At 36.9% G+C, this 14,904-nt stretch overlaps 1 protein-coding gene across 2 annotated transcripts in view; it reads right to left on the bottom strand.

Moving 5' to 3' along the window:
- Positions 1-14,904, bottom strand: part of ERAP2 (endoplasmic reticulum aminopeptidase 2) — a 51,481-nt gene that overhangs the window by 29,750 nt on the left and 6,827 nt on the right. For both annotated transcript variants that reach the window (XM_085014105.1, XM_085014106.1), the window contains 7 exons: positions 13,655-13,793; positions 10,041-10,175; positions 8,298-8,418; positions 5,935-6,089; positions 3,028-3,141; positions 1,604-1,735; positions 947-1,078 (listed from right to left, as the gene is read on the bottom strand). In XM_085014105.1, the coding sequence (XP_084870231.1) occupies positions 947-1,078; positions 1,604-1,735; positions 3,028-3,141; positions 5,935-6,089; positions 8,298-8,418; positions 10,041-10,175; positions 13,655-13,793 (928 nt within the window). The remainder of the gene's footprint in view (positions 1-946; positions 1,079-1,603; positions 1,736-3,027; positions 3,142-5,934; positions 6,090-8,297; positions 8,419-10,040; positions 10,176-13,654; positions 13,794-14,904) is intronic.

Here is a 14,904-nt window from a genome sequence, read left to right as displayed (position 1 = left end):
TGCCAGTTCATTTTTTCCATAAAAAAGTATTGTCCTTGCAGTTGAAAATCAAAGAATATTTTAATAATGTTTAAATCATCTGAGTTGATGATTTCTGCATGTTTTCTCTTTGTCTTACCTATTATATTACATAAATCCCAATGACAAAGAGACCATATGTTATTTAATCAATCACTAGCTGTTTCCTAATCTTATTTATAGTCAGTAAAATGCTAGGTGCCTGACATGACTTTTTCTCTTAAGAAAATTTTATTATTATTTTTATCATCATCATCATCATCATTGTTATTGTTGAACCACTGGGAACAAATAAAAGAGAATGTCACTTGGTGGAACAGTCATAAATGCACTTCTAGATATATAGCAGAAAGGCAAACAGATCAGGGCAGGAGCAATCTGTAAGGAGATGAAATCTTAGCTAGATCTCAAAAGATGGTTAGCACCTGAATTGTTGGAAAGAAGAAAGAGTCCTTCAGTGGCAAGAGCATTAGAAAAAAAGACATGATGACAGGGATTGAACAGGATTTCCTTCTACAAGGAAGTGAGTTCTGTGTGTCAGTCAACAGAGGATACAACCTGGGAAATAAAGTTGAGCATGTAGAGTTCAACCTTAAATTTGGGCAGAAAAGATTAGGTGTTATGTGTAGGAATTACAAAGCCATGAAAGGTTTTGGAAAAATAGAAGACAAAAATGTAGGGTTAACCATAGAGAAGGGAAGCCAAAGAGAAGGAGGTCAAATATTAAACCCCTGTGGCTAAGCTAGTGGGGCATCTTGGGTTAGAATGGTGCCAGAGCAAAAAGAGAAGTGCTGCCTTCTAACCTTGTCAGTGTGGCAAGTGGAATAAACATTTGTTGCCTGACAATACAACCATGATAAACCTTCATAATTAGCCAGTTGCTTTTCAGGCTTAACAGGAGTCTACTGTAACTCAGCAGAGAACTTACATTTGACAGACTGCTCCACAAATCATCATTCTTGGCATTTCTATAGCTGAACTTCTTTAAGTAGTGAATAATCCCTTTCTTGAACTTCTCCTCACTCAGAAAATCCTTGAGCATATTCAAAAGACAAGCTCCCTAAAAACCAAATAGAAACAAGTAAAAAAAGTAAAAGCATATTTTTTTTTTTTTTTTTTTTTGTCTTTTTGTCTTTTTTTTTTTTGTTGTTGTTGTTGTTGCTATTTCTTGGGCCGCTCCTGCGGCATATGGAGGTTCCCAGGCTAGGGGTTGAATCGGAGCTGTAGCCACCGGCCTACGCCAGAGCCACAGCAACGCGGGATCCGAGCCGTGTCTGCAATCTACACCACAGCTCACAGCAATGCCGGATCGTTAACCCACTGAGCAAGGGCAGGGACCGAACCCGCAACCTCATGGTTCCTAGTCGGATTCGTTAACCACTGCGCCACGACGGGAACTCCAAAGCATATGTTTTTAAAGGATGCTTCGATTTTCTGGACTATGTGTAATATCTGATAAATAAAGAGAAAATAAAATTAAAAAGTGAAACAAGTAACTTGGCACCAATGACTTAAACTGTTGATGTACTGGCCTCATTATATTTGTCCTGAAACAGAGCTTCCACTAGCCCACACCATTAACTACCTTTTTATAGGAAATGGCATCGAACATCTCCTGGATTTGAGTAGGAGTTTCTGCTTGCTTGGAGACTGGACGGGATGAATTTAATGAATCACTCTTAATTACGTCAAAGCAATTGTTCAAAAAAATGTTATCCTAAACAGGAGAGAAAATTTTTTCAATTTCAATTTGATACACTCAAAGCAATAGAAATCATGCCAGGTTTAGTGAGATATTCTCAAAACTAAGTAGTCAATATTTCTTACAAGATGTTTCTTTCCCCTTAAATATTCCCCTTTCACCAATTCTGTTTTGTAAGGTGTGAATTCAACTTTCCCTCAAACACTGCCTGAACATTTACCATGTACCAAGCCCTTGGATACAGAAATAAAACCAATGTTCCCATTTAGTGAGCATGCGCTAAGTGCCAGGGTTTACGTCCATCACCTGCAAACTTTTCAGCACCCTGCAATGGAGATGCATTATGCACATTTTATGAATGAGAATATATAAAACTTTGGGATTAAACCACAGATGTAGCATATAGCAAATAAGAAGACACTGACTTTGAATCCATGTCTGTCTAGATTGTACTGGACCAAACAGCTATGCCAAAGAGCTAATGATTCATTACTAACTATTTAGATATGCCTATAAAAAAGACATGTTTGAAGAAATCTTTTCACATATCTTGGGAGAGTGGACTGGCCCTTTGGAAATTCTAGAGTATTGTGCTCATTAGTCACATTCAATTCAGATTACATACCAAAAACTCTGCACAGGATCTACAGCCATAGCATTGTCTTATCCTATATCATTGTATATAGACAGTGGTATTCTTTCCTTTCATTCCACATACACAACTCTGTATTTGTGCTATTTGCATTCTCTGTCCACAGACTTTTGGGTGAGGAATTTACATGGACTGTTCTCTAAAACTTCCAGCGTCTCATCCAATTCTAGGATCTGTGTTATGGGCTGAACTATGCCCCCAACATTACCCGTATACTAAAGCCCTAACCCCCAGATTGTATTTGGCAATAGGTCCTTAAGGAGCAGACTGAGTTAAGATGAGGCCATCAAGGAGAGCCCTAATCCAGTCTGACTGGTAGAAGAAGAGGAAATTTAAAAACTCAGACACAGGGATGTGTGATCATGGAGAAAAAACCGTATGAGGACACAGTGAGAAGGCCGTCACCTTGATTCCACACTTTCCCACCTCCAGCACTGTGAGAAAATAAATTTCTGTTGTGTAAGCTACCTGGTCTGTGGTGTTTTGTCATGGCAGCCCTAGAAAACTGATATAATCCGTGTGTACATCAAACAAAACACTACAGATTCAAAAACACAATGCTCTATGATTTCCTTGTCGGCATTCGCTGAAGATTTTAATAGTAAATTAATGATGCCTTAGGGCATATGGTATGACATACAGAATTGTGACTTACAAACTGTAGCTCTGGATATGTGACGTTAACAGAGATCAGTTCCATGTATGTTGCAAAACCCTCATTGAGCCAAATGTCATTCCACCACTCCATTGTAACCAGGTTGCCAAACCACTAGGAGGTAAAAACTCAGTGTTAGTAGAAGTTAGAAAAATATAAAAATTTCTACCTGTAGCCAAAAGTACATAATGAGTGCTAACTTCCTTCTTTTAGTAGTTAGGGCCTCTGCTCTATCTTTAGTACCCTTTTCTCCCTGCACAGCCTCCTTCTACTGATTTCCCTGCCTTCTCATCAACACATTTTTACTTGCTTTACCTTTTCTTTTGCATCCATATTATCTCCAACTGCCCAACTTCCGTTATATCCTCTCAATGTTGCCTAGCTATGAGATTTAACATTAAGGAAGAAAATGCAACAGTTTGTGGGCAAGTTTTTCTTTTTTTGTGCAACAAGTGTAATCTGACCTTGTTATTAATTTATGCTTATGGTCTAAGGAGAAATAGAAGCCAAAATATCATTGGTAAAGTCACCTATTTTATTAAGTAGTAGGTATTTGATAAGAATTCATTTAGGACTTTCCAACTGTTGCATAGTATTACTGATGAGCAAATTTAGGTGTTAACTTCTGCCCCAACTTGGCCACTAAAGTGAATAAAAATCTGAGAGTTTAAATATATATATAAATAAAATTAAAGATACAAAAAGGTAATCTAAATAGAAATTTACCCTTGATGCATATTCTGATCTGTGCACATTTTAAATATTAATATTTTGTATTTACTTTTATATTTTATCCATTTGGCCTTTGTTCTATTACTGTGCATCTAGTTTATCTGTTTTAGAAATGCAGTCACCAGAAGGATTGGAAGCTTATAAAGATTCTAAGATTCAGAAGAGCCTTATTGCAGGTACAAAAGAGAAATCACTAGACTTGTAGCTCCTAGAAAGTGTCCCAGCTCTACTCCTTTTCTTACAACCCTCAGATCATTTTCCAAATGGGCACTAATCTTCTGAAGGGCATGTGTGAGAAGGGTCAGGAGACTTCTCTCAATCTGAAAAGTGATGAATTTGAGAAGTACAGGTTGATCTGAAGATGGTCATTTCACCAGTCAGTAAGAGTAGTTCAATTGCTCATTCATTCATTCAGTAAATATCTATTGACAACCTACTATGTTCCTGGCACTACATCCTATTTTAGGAATACAACAATATGTGTGACACATCCACTGCCTCAATACAAATGATGGAGGTCAAATGACAGACATATAAATGCAATAAAGGACACTGGCACTATGATCTATGTCTGTACAAGGGTCAGAGAGGATTCCAGGAGGAAAAGATCAGTCTTGCTGGGGAGAGTGTATAGGATCTCTGGGAGGTGATTCACTTTCTGAGTCTTGCAAGCAGTTGTCAGGAATCTTGGAAGTGGTGTGTGCTTTAAGTAGATCAGGTAGCAAGAGCAAAAGCATAGAGGAGTGATATGGCCTGGCCTGTTCAGGAAATGGCAGGTGGTCTGGGATGACTAAAGCTTAAGGTGTCATTCAGAGATGAGGCTGGAGAGGTGGAGGGTGCCATGGGGGCCTTGTGTGCCATGGTATGGATTCTTGACTAGCTCACTCAGGCATCTAGAGCCTTTGTCAGAGTTTTATGCAGAGGAGTGATGTGGTCATATGGAGATCAATGGGGAGACAAAATAGTCAAGGCAAAAATTCCAATGTGGCCTGCTGCTGCAGCCCTGGACTCTGTGTGACTGTGAAAAAGAAACTATTAAAGACGGCCTTATGGGAGTATGGAATCTTATAAGTAGAGTTCTCTGATTATTTCCTTATGAACACTGGGTAGAAAGATTAAGAGTTCTCCAGACTCAGTTAAATGCTTTAGTGCTTCCAGTGACTAACAATCAAAATCCCTAAGAAGGGCCAGTGGGGAGATGCTAAATCAGAGGAAATTGTTCACTTGTTCTCAAGGTATAGAGCTAAGCACGGCTCCTATGTAATTGGGTATTTAGTTTGCTGCTTAAAAAACAAACACCCCTTGTTATTATGGACATGATATATGATAAAGTTAAAAATTTATAAGTAAGAAATTTTACCAGCTTCTGCAATGAAATGATATTGGCCTACATGGTGAAAGAGAATTTCCAGTGCCTTTCATTGAGTTATGGGGAACTTTCAGAAAAGAAATAGAGTGGAAAAATCTCTGATGTATATAGAGAGAGTTTTACTGTTTCACATTTATATATAATACAGTGTTGATAGATGGGTCTTAGAAATATTCTTCTGTAAGAAACGGGAGCAGTGACGATCACTATCATCATTATTACTGAGTACCGACTGCGTGACAGGCACAGACACATCTGTAATCCTCACAACAGTTTCAAGAAGCAGGAACTATTATGAATGTGATTTTATAGAAGATGATACTGAAGATTAGAGTTGTGTAATACGTCCAGGGTCAGCAGCCTGTTGGTACCTGGACTTGAAGTGTTTCATTATGGCCATATCATCACAAGTTCTGCTTGAAGGGAAATTGAGTTTGCCCTAGATTGGAATGCCACAGTATTAGAAGGTATAAGGAAATATTTTAATAAAAATCTCTCTTTGTAAGATTTCCAATTCTGTGCACCATGTATCTGCATAATCTTCACCCTTCTTTACTAAAAGACATGAAGTCTTTGCCTTGAAGGAGTTAAAGGAGATAGTGGCCATATTTCTTGGGATAAAATTCCTGGATGAGACCCATAGTCTAGAGATTGAACACTCTGCTACTTAACTTATTGTGTTTGGCTTGATCATCTCTATGTTCCCCTATAGAAGTAAAATGACATGATTTTATGTTGCTTCAGGAATATTGGTGGTTTTCTGTATAATGCCCTTCTGAACTGAGAATGTCACAAGTGCCAGGTACCTGGTGTGCCAGTTCGTGGGCTATGACTTTGGTGACCCACAGTTTATCAGAAGTGGAAGAGGTCTTGGGATCAAAGAGCAGTGACGTCTCTCTATATGTGACAAGGCCCCAGTTTTCCATGGCTCCACTTTCAAAGTCAGGAATGGCAACTAGATCTAAGAAATAAGAACAAGCACATTTGATCATTATGGCTTCCACACCAGAAGTGGGATTTGCTTCTTCCTTGAATATGTTATGACCCTTTTCATATATACATGCAGACTTTCTGAAAACATTAAGAATGTCATAACATTGATATGGTGTCTTATAGTTGCCAAAAATAATCAGTACCCATTATCAAGCAGAATGGGCTCTATTAGTAGTTTTGTTGTAGATGAAGTAATCTATTAACATTTAACCATTCTATCCCTAAAAGAACTAAATGATAAATATACCTTATACATTACTGCTGAGTACACTCATATTAAAACATATATTGTATTTTATATTGTATTATATACTAGTGCTACCAAAAAAGCCTTGAGAATATAAGGAATCAAATAATTTCTAATGTATTTGGAATTCTTCAAAACATATAATGAACTCATTTCTACAAAAAAAGAAAAAATAAGGGATTTTAATTTCAAGAGAATAACTTTTAGAAGCATCTCTATAGTCAATACTTCAATCAATATTTCAAGTACATAGAGCCTGTTAGTGTCCTTCTAAGGCAGTAGAGGAAAAACACTATAGGCATCAATTGTTCCTAACTTCAATTTCCTTTTAAACATTGATATTTCCTCTACTTCTTGACAAAGGCTTAGAGGGAAAAAAAAAGTGAAATATAGTAATCTTTAAGCAACTCTGGTATAATGTATATTAATTTGTATATATGTGTATGAGTGTGTGTGTGTATATATATACACACACATATACCCTTGGCAATGACTTCATGTAGGTTAGAAAATTTGGGGCTAATATTTAATCTTGGATTTTTTCTTTTTATTCTGCCAGGCCATACTGGAAAAATACTGCTCTTTGGCTAAAAAGAAAGATCATTTTTTTAAAAAGTCTGAAATAAATCAAGTTACTTGCCTTGCAATTACATTACCTGGAATTAGAACTGGTTAATTCTTGTGCATAAAAACAAATATTTATAATGCAATCAAAAAGTAAACTAGCACTAATAGAGATTAGCATTCATTAGCACTTCAACTGTGAGAACGATTGCTTTTCTAAGTTACATTGATGATTTTATATTAGATTATTTCCCAAAGCCACTAGAAACATTTTGTCTGCTCTATGTTTTCTTAAGGTACATGCTTCCTTTCAGTTAGTTTTATTTTAAATTACATTCATTTCTTGTGGTCTTCAATGCTGCATTTTTTAAGAACAACTTAAAATTGGTGATGGCTGTTATTTGACCATTTCTTGATTTTTGACATAGAGGACAGCAGTGGACTATGGGTAAACTGATTTAGTATATCTGTACTAAAGTGTATATAGAACCTGTGCTGTAATAATACAGTGAAGCTCCAGAACAAGCCTCTGGAGATGTCTTTTTCTTTTTTTCTTTTCTTTTCTTTTTTTTTAATCTTTAACCTGCTGTGCCACAGCAGGAACTCCTGGAGCTGTCTTTTGATGGTCTCTTTTAATTCTCTAAGAAAACCATGTGGATGTTGGGCAGGTAAGGAGAGGAAGGACATGATAAGGTAAATGTTCTAAAGTCCCAAATGAAAACAATGTTTTGTCACTGTCAGAAACTGTAAAAACCAATCTATATGAGTTATAAAACTTAAATCATGGTTTTTATGTATCTGCAACATTATAAAAACCACAATTTTTATTTTTTAAGATAGAAGATTAAAATCAACCAATACAGACTGTGTATATCTTCTCACATAAAGATCATAAAGATCTACCATACTACCATATTCAAATTATCTATTTCCTCCAAAAAAATTTTTTTTAAATCTGTGCTACAGTCTTATTCTTCTAGCCTTAAACACACCATAGATAACAGATGGAGGGACAATTTTCAGCTATTTACATAAACCTTTGGCAACTTTTATAAAAGATGGCTATCTTGTACAAATATGGTATAGAAGAAAAAACGTGCTCCAGAAAATTCATCCATCTAAATCTAACATGAAATGGAGATATTTCAATAGTAAACTTGATAAAAGAATAAAGAAATGAACCACACTACTTGGGCTTCTCATAAATACTTTATTTTCTACACTCAAGGATCATCTCTGAGGTATAAATTTTTGATTTCTGGGCTAACTGAACCTCTTCAATGCTCATTTAAATCACATATAAAGAGGGAAGAAATCAAAGCAAGTTCTATAGAATAAAGACAATGATGTGGAATTTGAACCTACCCAGTTTGGGGAGTGGATAGTGGATGTTAAAGTAATTTTCATAAAAATCAAGCAGCTTCAATGATGCTTCCAAAGCATAATGTGTTTGACTCCATTTGTCTGGGGATGCATAGATGGATACCTGGGAAATATTGGTCAGAAGATGTGGTCTTTGAATGACAGCTCCTTGGCAAAATTCCGTTCTTAACAAGCCCCACCCAAAGAAAGGTCGACCGCATTTTTCAAGAAATTATTGAGATACCATTAACCATGTGGTCAATAGGGAATAAGATGTTCTGTAAAGTACAAGAGCAAAAGTCAGTCTTGAAAATTATAAACAACCCTGTATTTTCTGTCACAACACAATCCCTGCATGCTAATTCATATATTTTAAGCTATATTAATCTGTTATCTAATGAGAGCCCATTTCAGTTCATCACTGTCATATACTCTCACATTTGAGAATTACCCTTTCAAAATTATGGCCATGAACACAATTCAAATAAAACATAATTGTATGAGGTGAGAAAGCCTTCATGAACTTATTATAACCACGTTCAACCTTTAACTACCATTGACCTTTAACCACCTTTAAACTCAAAAATGCCCAAATATATTCATTGACTCCCCTTAGATTAACTAGTCATTAAGTGGAGAAAAATAAAATTAGATTCCAGTTTTCTTGGATTCCAAGTATGTTGCTACTTTCCTTTCATAATCTGCTTTCATGCTCTGAATTAATGGAAGTTCTTCAACAATTTTATAGGAAGGATCTATTCATGGCCACAGTGGCTTATCAGGTACTGTGCTAAATGTACATAGGTAAAATCTAATTTAATCCTCTCAACCACCCTGTGAAGTACGTGCTATTATCTTCATTTTAGAGATTAAGCAGTAGAAACACATGAGATTAAGTAACTTGCTCCAAGTCACCCACGTAGAAAATTTAGAGCTGGGATGCGAACTCAGGGAAGCTGGCAGAACCGTATCCTGTGAATAAAGTACCATTTGACCTCTCACACATCTATACCTATGCACATATATATATATATATCTATGCACAGAGATGTATGTAGACACATTGCTGATAATATGTATCTACATATCCATAGGTAAAATATGTATGTAAACTTTAATAGGCACATTATAGCTATTTTTCTTAAGCATTATTTTATAGTTCTTTGAATATTCTTTATGTCTAGAATTTGGTTCCATGAGGTAAAGAGTTCTTTTTTACTTTTCATGTTTCCATTGATATTTGCAAAACTTTAAGATAATTGAGTATTGTAAATTTTATAAACGGTGAATACTCTAAAAATTATAAAGACATAATTGGAAACAATGAATGTGCTAACATAAGATGTTGATTAAAAAATCCTTATGATACTTCTACGCAGTAGAGTACCATGCAAATATTAATATAATGTTATAGGAAATATTTAATGGCATTTAATTTTTATGGGCTATTTTGGTGAAAATTGAGTCAAAACAGCCATATATTATATTGTAAAGAAAAAAAAGTAGAATATACTGTTACTACATATTAACAGACAGAGTTTTAGAAGATACCTTGATGGCTCACACAAATATTACAAGTAATTATATCCTGGTGATGGGATTGTGGGTAACATTTTATTTTTTATCTATCTCTATTTTTGTAAATAAGCATGATGTTTTGATAATAAAGAAATCTTAAATAAAGAAAAGCTCATTGTCCTCAGGATACTATTCTGTACTGTATATAAAATTAGAACTCAAACTCACCTTGACCCCTGACGAGGCTGTGCCACTCACAGAGGCAAAATCACAAACTATGTAGGCTACAAGGTACGTACTCATTTTTACAGTAGTTTCAAAATGATCTTCCAAGAGACCTCCTTCACGTTCAATTGTCTTAACCTATAGGATAGGAAAGAATCAGTATTTGAAACTGGGAGTATTGTACAAGAAAGCCTACAACATAAACCATGTATGTTAGAGAACAGCCTGAAGCTCTGAATGACACTTCATGTTCTTCTAGATCATCGCCTCTCCTCATAGCTTTCTGGGGCCTCACCTCCCTTTATTTCTTTATTCCTAGGTTTCCTCCAAGACACAGTGTACTACTTTTGGGATCCCAAGATGATGCCTATTTTGTCACTTGAAATCATAAAAACATCTTAGATGCTTCTGCTTTATTGCAAAGCAAAAGTTCCAACATTGGTATAAAAATGCCAGAAAATGGTCCCTTTCCCTTTTTTTTGTTACATAATAAGTAAGTCTCTGCTTCAGAAGGAAATGGCAAACAAAATTGCACTAGATGCTTTGCATTCATTACCTTTTAATCCTTCTATCATTTATGTGGGAGGTAGGTGTTATTTTGCAAGTGAGGAAACAGCATCTCAGAAATGTTAATTTATTTGCCCAAGATCACATGGCTAGTTCCATGGCAGAACCAAGATGTGGATGTGGCAGTGTGACTCCAAAGACATTGCTCATTCTTTCACTCGCTGTGTGGCAGCTTGAGTCACAGTCTTATTTTATCTTTGCTTCATTGATTCAGCAATGAAAGCAGTAAGGCCAAGGAGGTCATTAGTAATTTAAGCTTCTGCCTATCTACTGAGAAAGGAAAAAGTTTTAAGCCTACAGACTGGTCAGCTGCATCCATCAAATTCACTGAGTAATTACTGAATTCCATCTTCATTTGCTCTGGAAAGCCTGTCCAGGAGATGGTTTCCACCATGATTCTGAATGGTTGCAGATCCAGTAATCTGAACCTACCATCTTCTTCAAATTGGTAATGACTCTTACACTGACTTGTCTCTCACCCTTCCCAAGCCCCATTTAAGGGATCAGGTTTTTGACAGTGCTAACCATGGATTATCAAGCATATTTTATGTATTTGGATAAGATTGCAGCTTGCTTTGGTGAGAAAAAAAATAGCTTGAAGTCTTATCATAAACTGCCTAGGCTACATCAGTGACAAATGTTTGTACTAATAAATTCTATAGAATTTGATTCTATAGAATTCTATCAAAAACTCAATTCCTAAGTTCCAATAAAGCAGAAGACACTGACTAAATATTTTAGGAAGGGTGGCAGTATATGTAGGGCTGTAAGTTTTGCCTCTATCCAGTAAATTAATTTTGCTCGACAACCCCCTTTTTCAGGAGTCTGATTCTACCAGAGTTCTAAGGGTACAAATCCTGAGCAGAGGAGGGGGTTATGGTGGAGGCTGGGGAGGGCGCATTATGATTGCAGTCTTCTGACCAAACTCAGCAGCAAAACCATTTAGACAAGCGTGTACATGGGGGAGGGGAGAGAGAGAGGAAAGGCTGTAGAACTGTTGGGAAACAAGAGTCTGTGACACTGGACATCTGGGGACAGAGGCAGTTAGGAGACAGGTGGGCATTCCCTCTGACTTCTCCCTCCCACCCCCAGAGGAATGTGTAGTCTATGGAGGCTGAGTTTGGTTCAAGAACCTGGAGTGACCCATGTAGATAAACATTACTTTAAATGGAAGTATGTGATGGGTTAGCCTAAGTTCTTCCAGGATGGTGATGTAAGTTCCAAGTATAAAACACTTGTTGCTAGACAAGAATTTAGCTGTTTTCTCAATTTTGGCAGGATTCTACTTGCATAGCAAATATCACCAGCAGGTGTGTGTTCCCTTAAGAAAGAAAAGGGTCAAAGAAATGCCCGAAAGATATGCTGTCTCTACCAGTGCCTGACTGACCACCTCATTTTCTTGTATTCTCAACCTGTATTCCTATATTCTTAACAAAGCAAACTGAGAACTTAGTATGTGTTGCTTCTTCTCACTAGTCCACAGCCCACCTTAAGCGCTGCAAATATTAGCCAAGGAGGGTGATCATAGCATCACTTCAGTATCCTTTTTTTTAGCTAACCCTGAAAGCCTGGGTTGAGCATGTCATTGAGAAGCAGAAAGTTAAGCCACTATTTGCTAAAAAAGTTATGATCCAGAGCACTGGTCCAGTCAGCTAAGGCAGTGAAAAAGTCAAGGATTATTTAAAATATTTTCAAAGTTTCCACTTATTTTTCTTCAATATGAGAAGTTGCTGGAGGTTTCTAAAGCTAGAAAAAGGAAATTCTAATATAATGAAATGACAATTTATGTTTATATTTTAATTAAAAGGCATTATTAACTGCATTTTTTACTTTACCTTTTATGATCATTCATGTGAAAAACTGTATTAATTAAAGCTGCCAGGAAAGAACTGCCCTTAAATGAACATTTAGTTGGAGAGAAGACTTGGAGTAGAGGAGCAGATCCTTTCAACCTGAAAAGGAGTAGGCTAATTAAATTGCCATCTGCAGGACCATGGACAAACCGTGGGATATATCTCATGTGGAATGTGTCACTTTCCCCTTGGATCAGCTTTGCCAGGATTTCAGAGCAAAAACTTGTCCAGCATTAAACAGAAATCTGGGAAAAGTTCAGTTTCTAGCTTAAGGGCACATTTCCCCCTTCCTCCACAGAGACAGGTCCCTGGAAAGGCAGAGAGGAAAATGGATGGGGTGGGGCCACAAGCTGCTTTCTGGGCTGTTCATCCTGCTGAAGTACTGTCAGGAGGCCCTCTATTTTTATCCTACTTCTTAGTAGCAATGGGGAAATATTTAACATTTTGCTCAACTGCACAAAAGGCGAGCACATCATTAGTGAGGAAATATCAAATGAGGTTCAGGGTCTGCTGTGTTATTCAGTCTCTGCCTTTTGAATACAAATATGAACCAAATAAAATTTCAATTAAAACTTCTCTATTAAAAGTCTGTAACTATGATAAATAATTGTCTTACATAATTTTAAGGACTACTCATGGAACTTAAAAAAAAAAAAAAAGATTTTTAAGTGACATCAGAGATTACTAGATCAGAATTTCCAGGATGGACCCAAGCACAGTTCTCTGGATCCTTACCACTTGGAATATAGTCCCTGGACCAGCAGCAATGGCATCACCTGGGAGCTTGTTAAAAAGGAAGAATTTTGAGCCTCACCCCAAGACTGACTGAATTAGAATCTGAAATTTAACAAGATCCTTAGATGATTCATCTGAATATTAAAGTCTGAGAAGTTTAAGTTTAAAGTTCTGGGTGATTCTGAATTCCACTGTCCGTCAAGTAATTTAAAAGAACACTGGTTTCATATAAATACAAATAAAATATAAAGCAATTTTTAAAAAAGCTTCTTGTGTAATAATGCCTAAACAGAAAGATGTTGAGATCTAGATGGACTGCAATTATTATGTAATATGTAGGTGGATTAAAAATGAATGAATGGCTTAAGTCCTAAAACACAAAGGAAATAATAAAACACAATACTGCAAAGACCAAGGTTCATTTTGAAAACAAATCCCCAAAGTTTCTAAAAGTGGCAATACCTTTGGCATGTTGGATAGGGCAATGTGTCTGCTCTCTCTTCTTATCTTGATTGAAAAGTTGGCTTTGAACAATGGCTCATCAAAGCAAGGGAAAGCCATCCGTGCGTGGGTTGGCTCAAAATCCGTTACTGCTATTGTTCTGTGAAAAGAAGTACATTCCAGCCAGAATATACAAGTGAAAGCAAAGAAGAAAGAAAGAAAAAAATAAATGAATTTGTACTTTCAGAACACAGCTTATCAGACATGAAGATATGTTTCTCAAACTGTAATCTTAGTGAATCCAGACCCTAAAGAAAATGAGAAAAAATGAGAGTAAAATTTTGTTTAGTAGCTGCCAGTCATGAATAGTGCATGGTGCTAGATATTCTCATTTCCATGACCATGTTCATACTCATGGAAGATAAAGATATTGAGGCCCAGAGCAGTTTAGGGACGTTGCCAGGATCCTTAGCTGGGAGATGCAGGCCCAATTTAACTTCAAAGTTAACTAGGAAATTAGTAGATTGAGCAGGCCTCAATCTGACATTTGAGTACTTGTGACATGAATGAGGTCTTAGGTTGTGTTCCCAGGAAGCAGATCCTGATGTATAAGAACAGGCTGCCAAGAGAAACAGGTAAGGAAGTGAGGGAAGCAGGATAGAGAAGAGGAAGAAGCCAGGTCAGACCCCAGCTTCAGCCTCATCCCCAGGGAGCCCCGGGGTGGAAACTATACTTTCAAGTTTTCCCCTCCTGGAGGCACGAAGCTGGGTTTTCATATTCCTTTATCATCATGTAGCCTGCTAAGGATCTTCCTGGGTCCTAGGCCTCCAGACACTTCTAGCACTTTCTGCTTGCCAGCAAAGCAGCTCCAGCCTTCAGACTATACCAAATCCCTACTTTCCATCACCTTGATAATGCTTGAAATGGCATAGTTTCAGATTTATTCTTTAGACTTTCAAGCTTTAATTTAGAAGTATAAAGTCTGGAAGTATATTTTGATTGGAGAAGGAGGACACAACAGAAAAGTTCAAGGGACTGATAAAGGGTAAGAAGAGCCAGAAGGGGGCAAAGGCCTAAGTTTACTCTGTTTCCATAAAACAAGCTGGAAAAGGGAGGCTGGGGGTCTAGGTGATTTTTGGGGGGGCCTTGGGAATCACCTGGATGTGGGTCCAACAGGTCCTACCAATGTAAAGGAATCCCAAGTGCCTCAAAAAATTTTTACTAATGTGAAATTTTAGTCATAGTAAGTCTTGCTAAACGTTAGGACTTTC

The sequence above is a fragment of the Sus scrofa genome, chromosome 2 (assembly GCF_054392235.1).
Source record: "Sus scrofa isolate SSC_HxYL_T2T_F1_AM1 chromosome 2, Sscrofa_HxYL_maternal_Yorkshire_Landrace_v2.0, whole genome shotgun sequence".
NCBI classification, from domain to species: domain Eukaryota; kingdom Metazoa; phylum Chordata; class Mammalia; order Artiodactyla; family Suidae; genus Sus; species Sus scrofa.
Note: the sequence above shows the minus strand (reverse complement) of the source record. Positions and strands in the feature narration are given on the sequence as shown.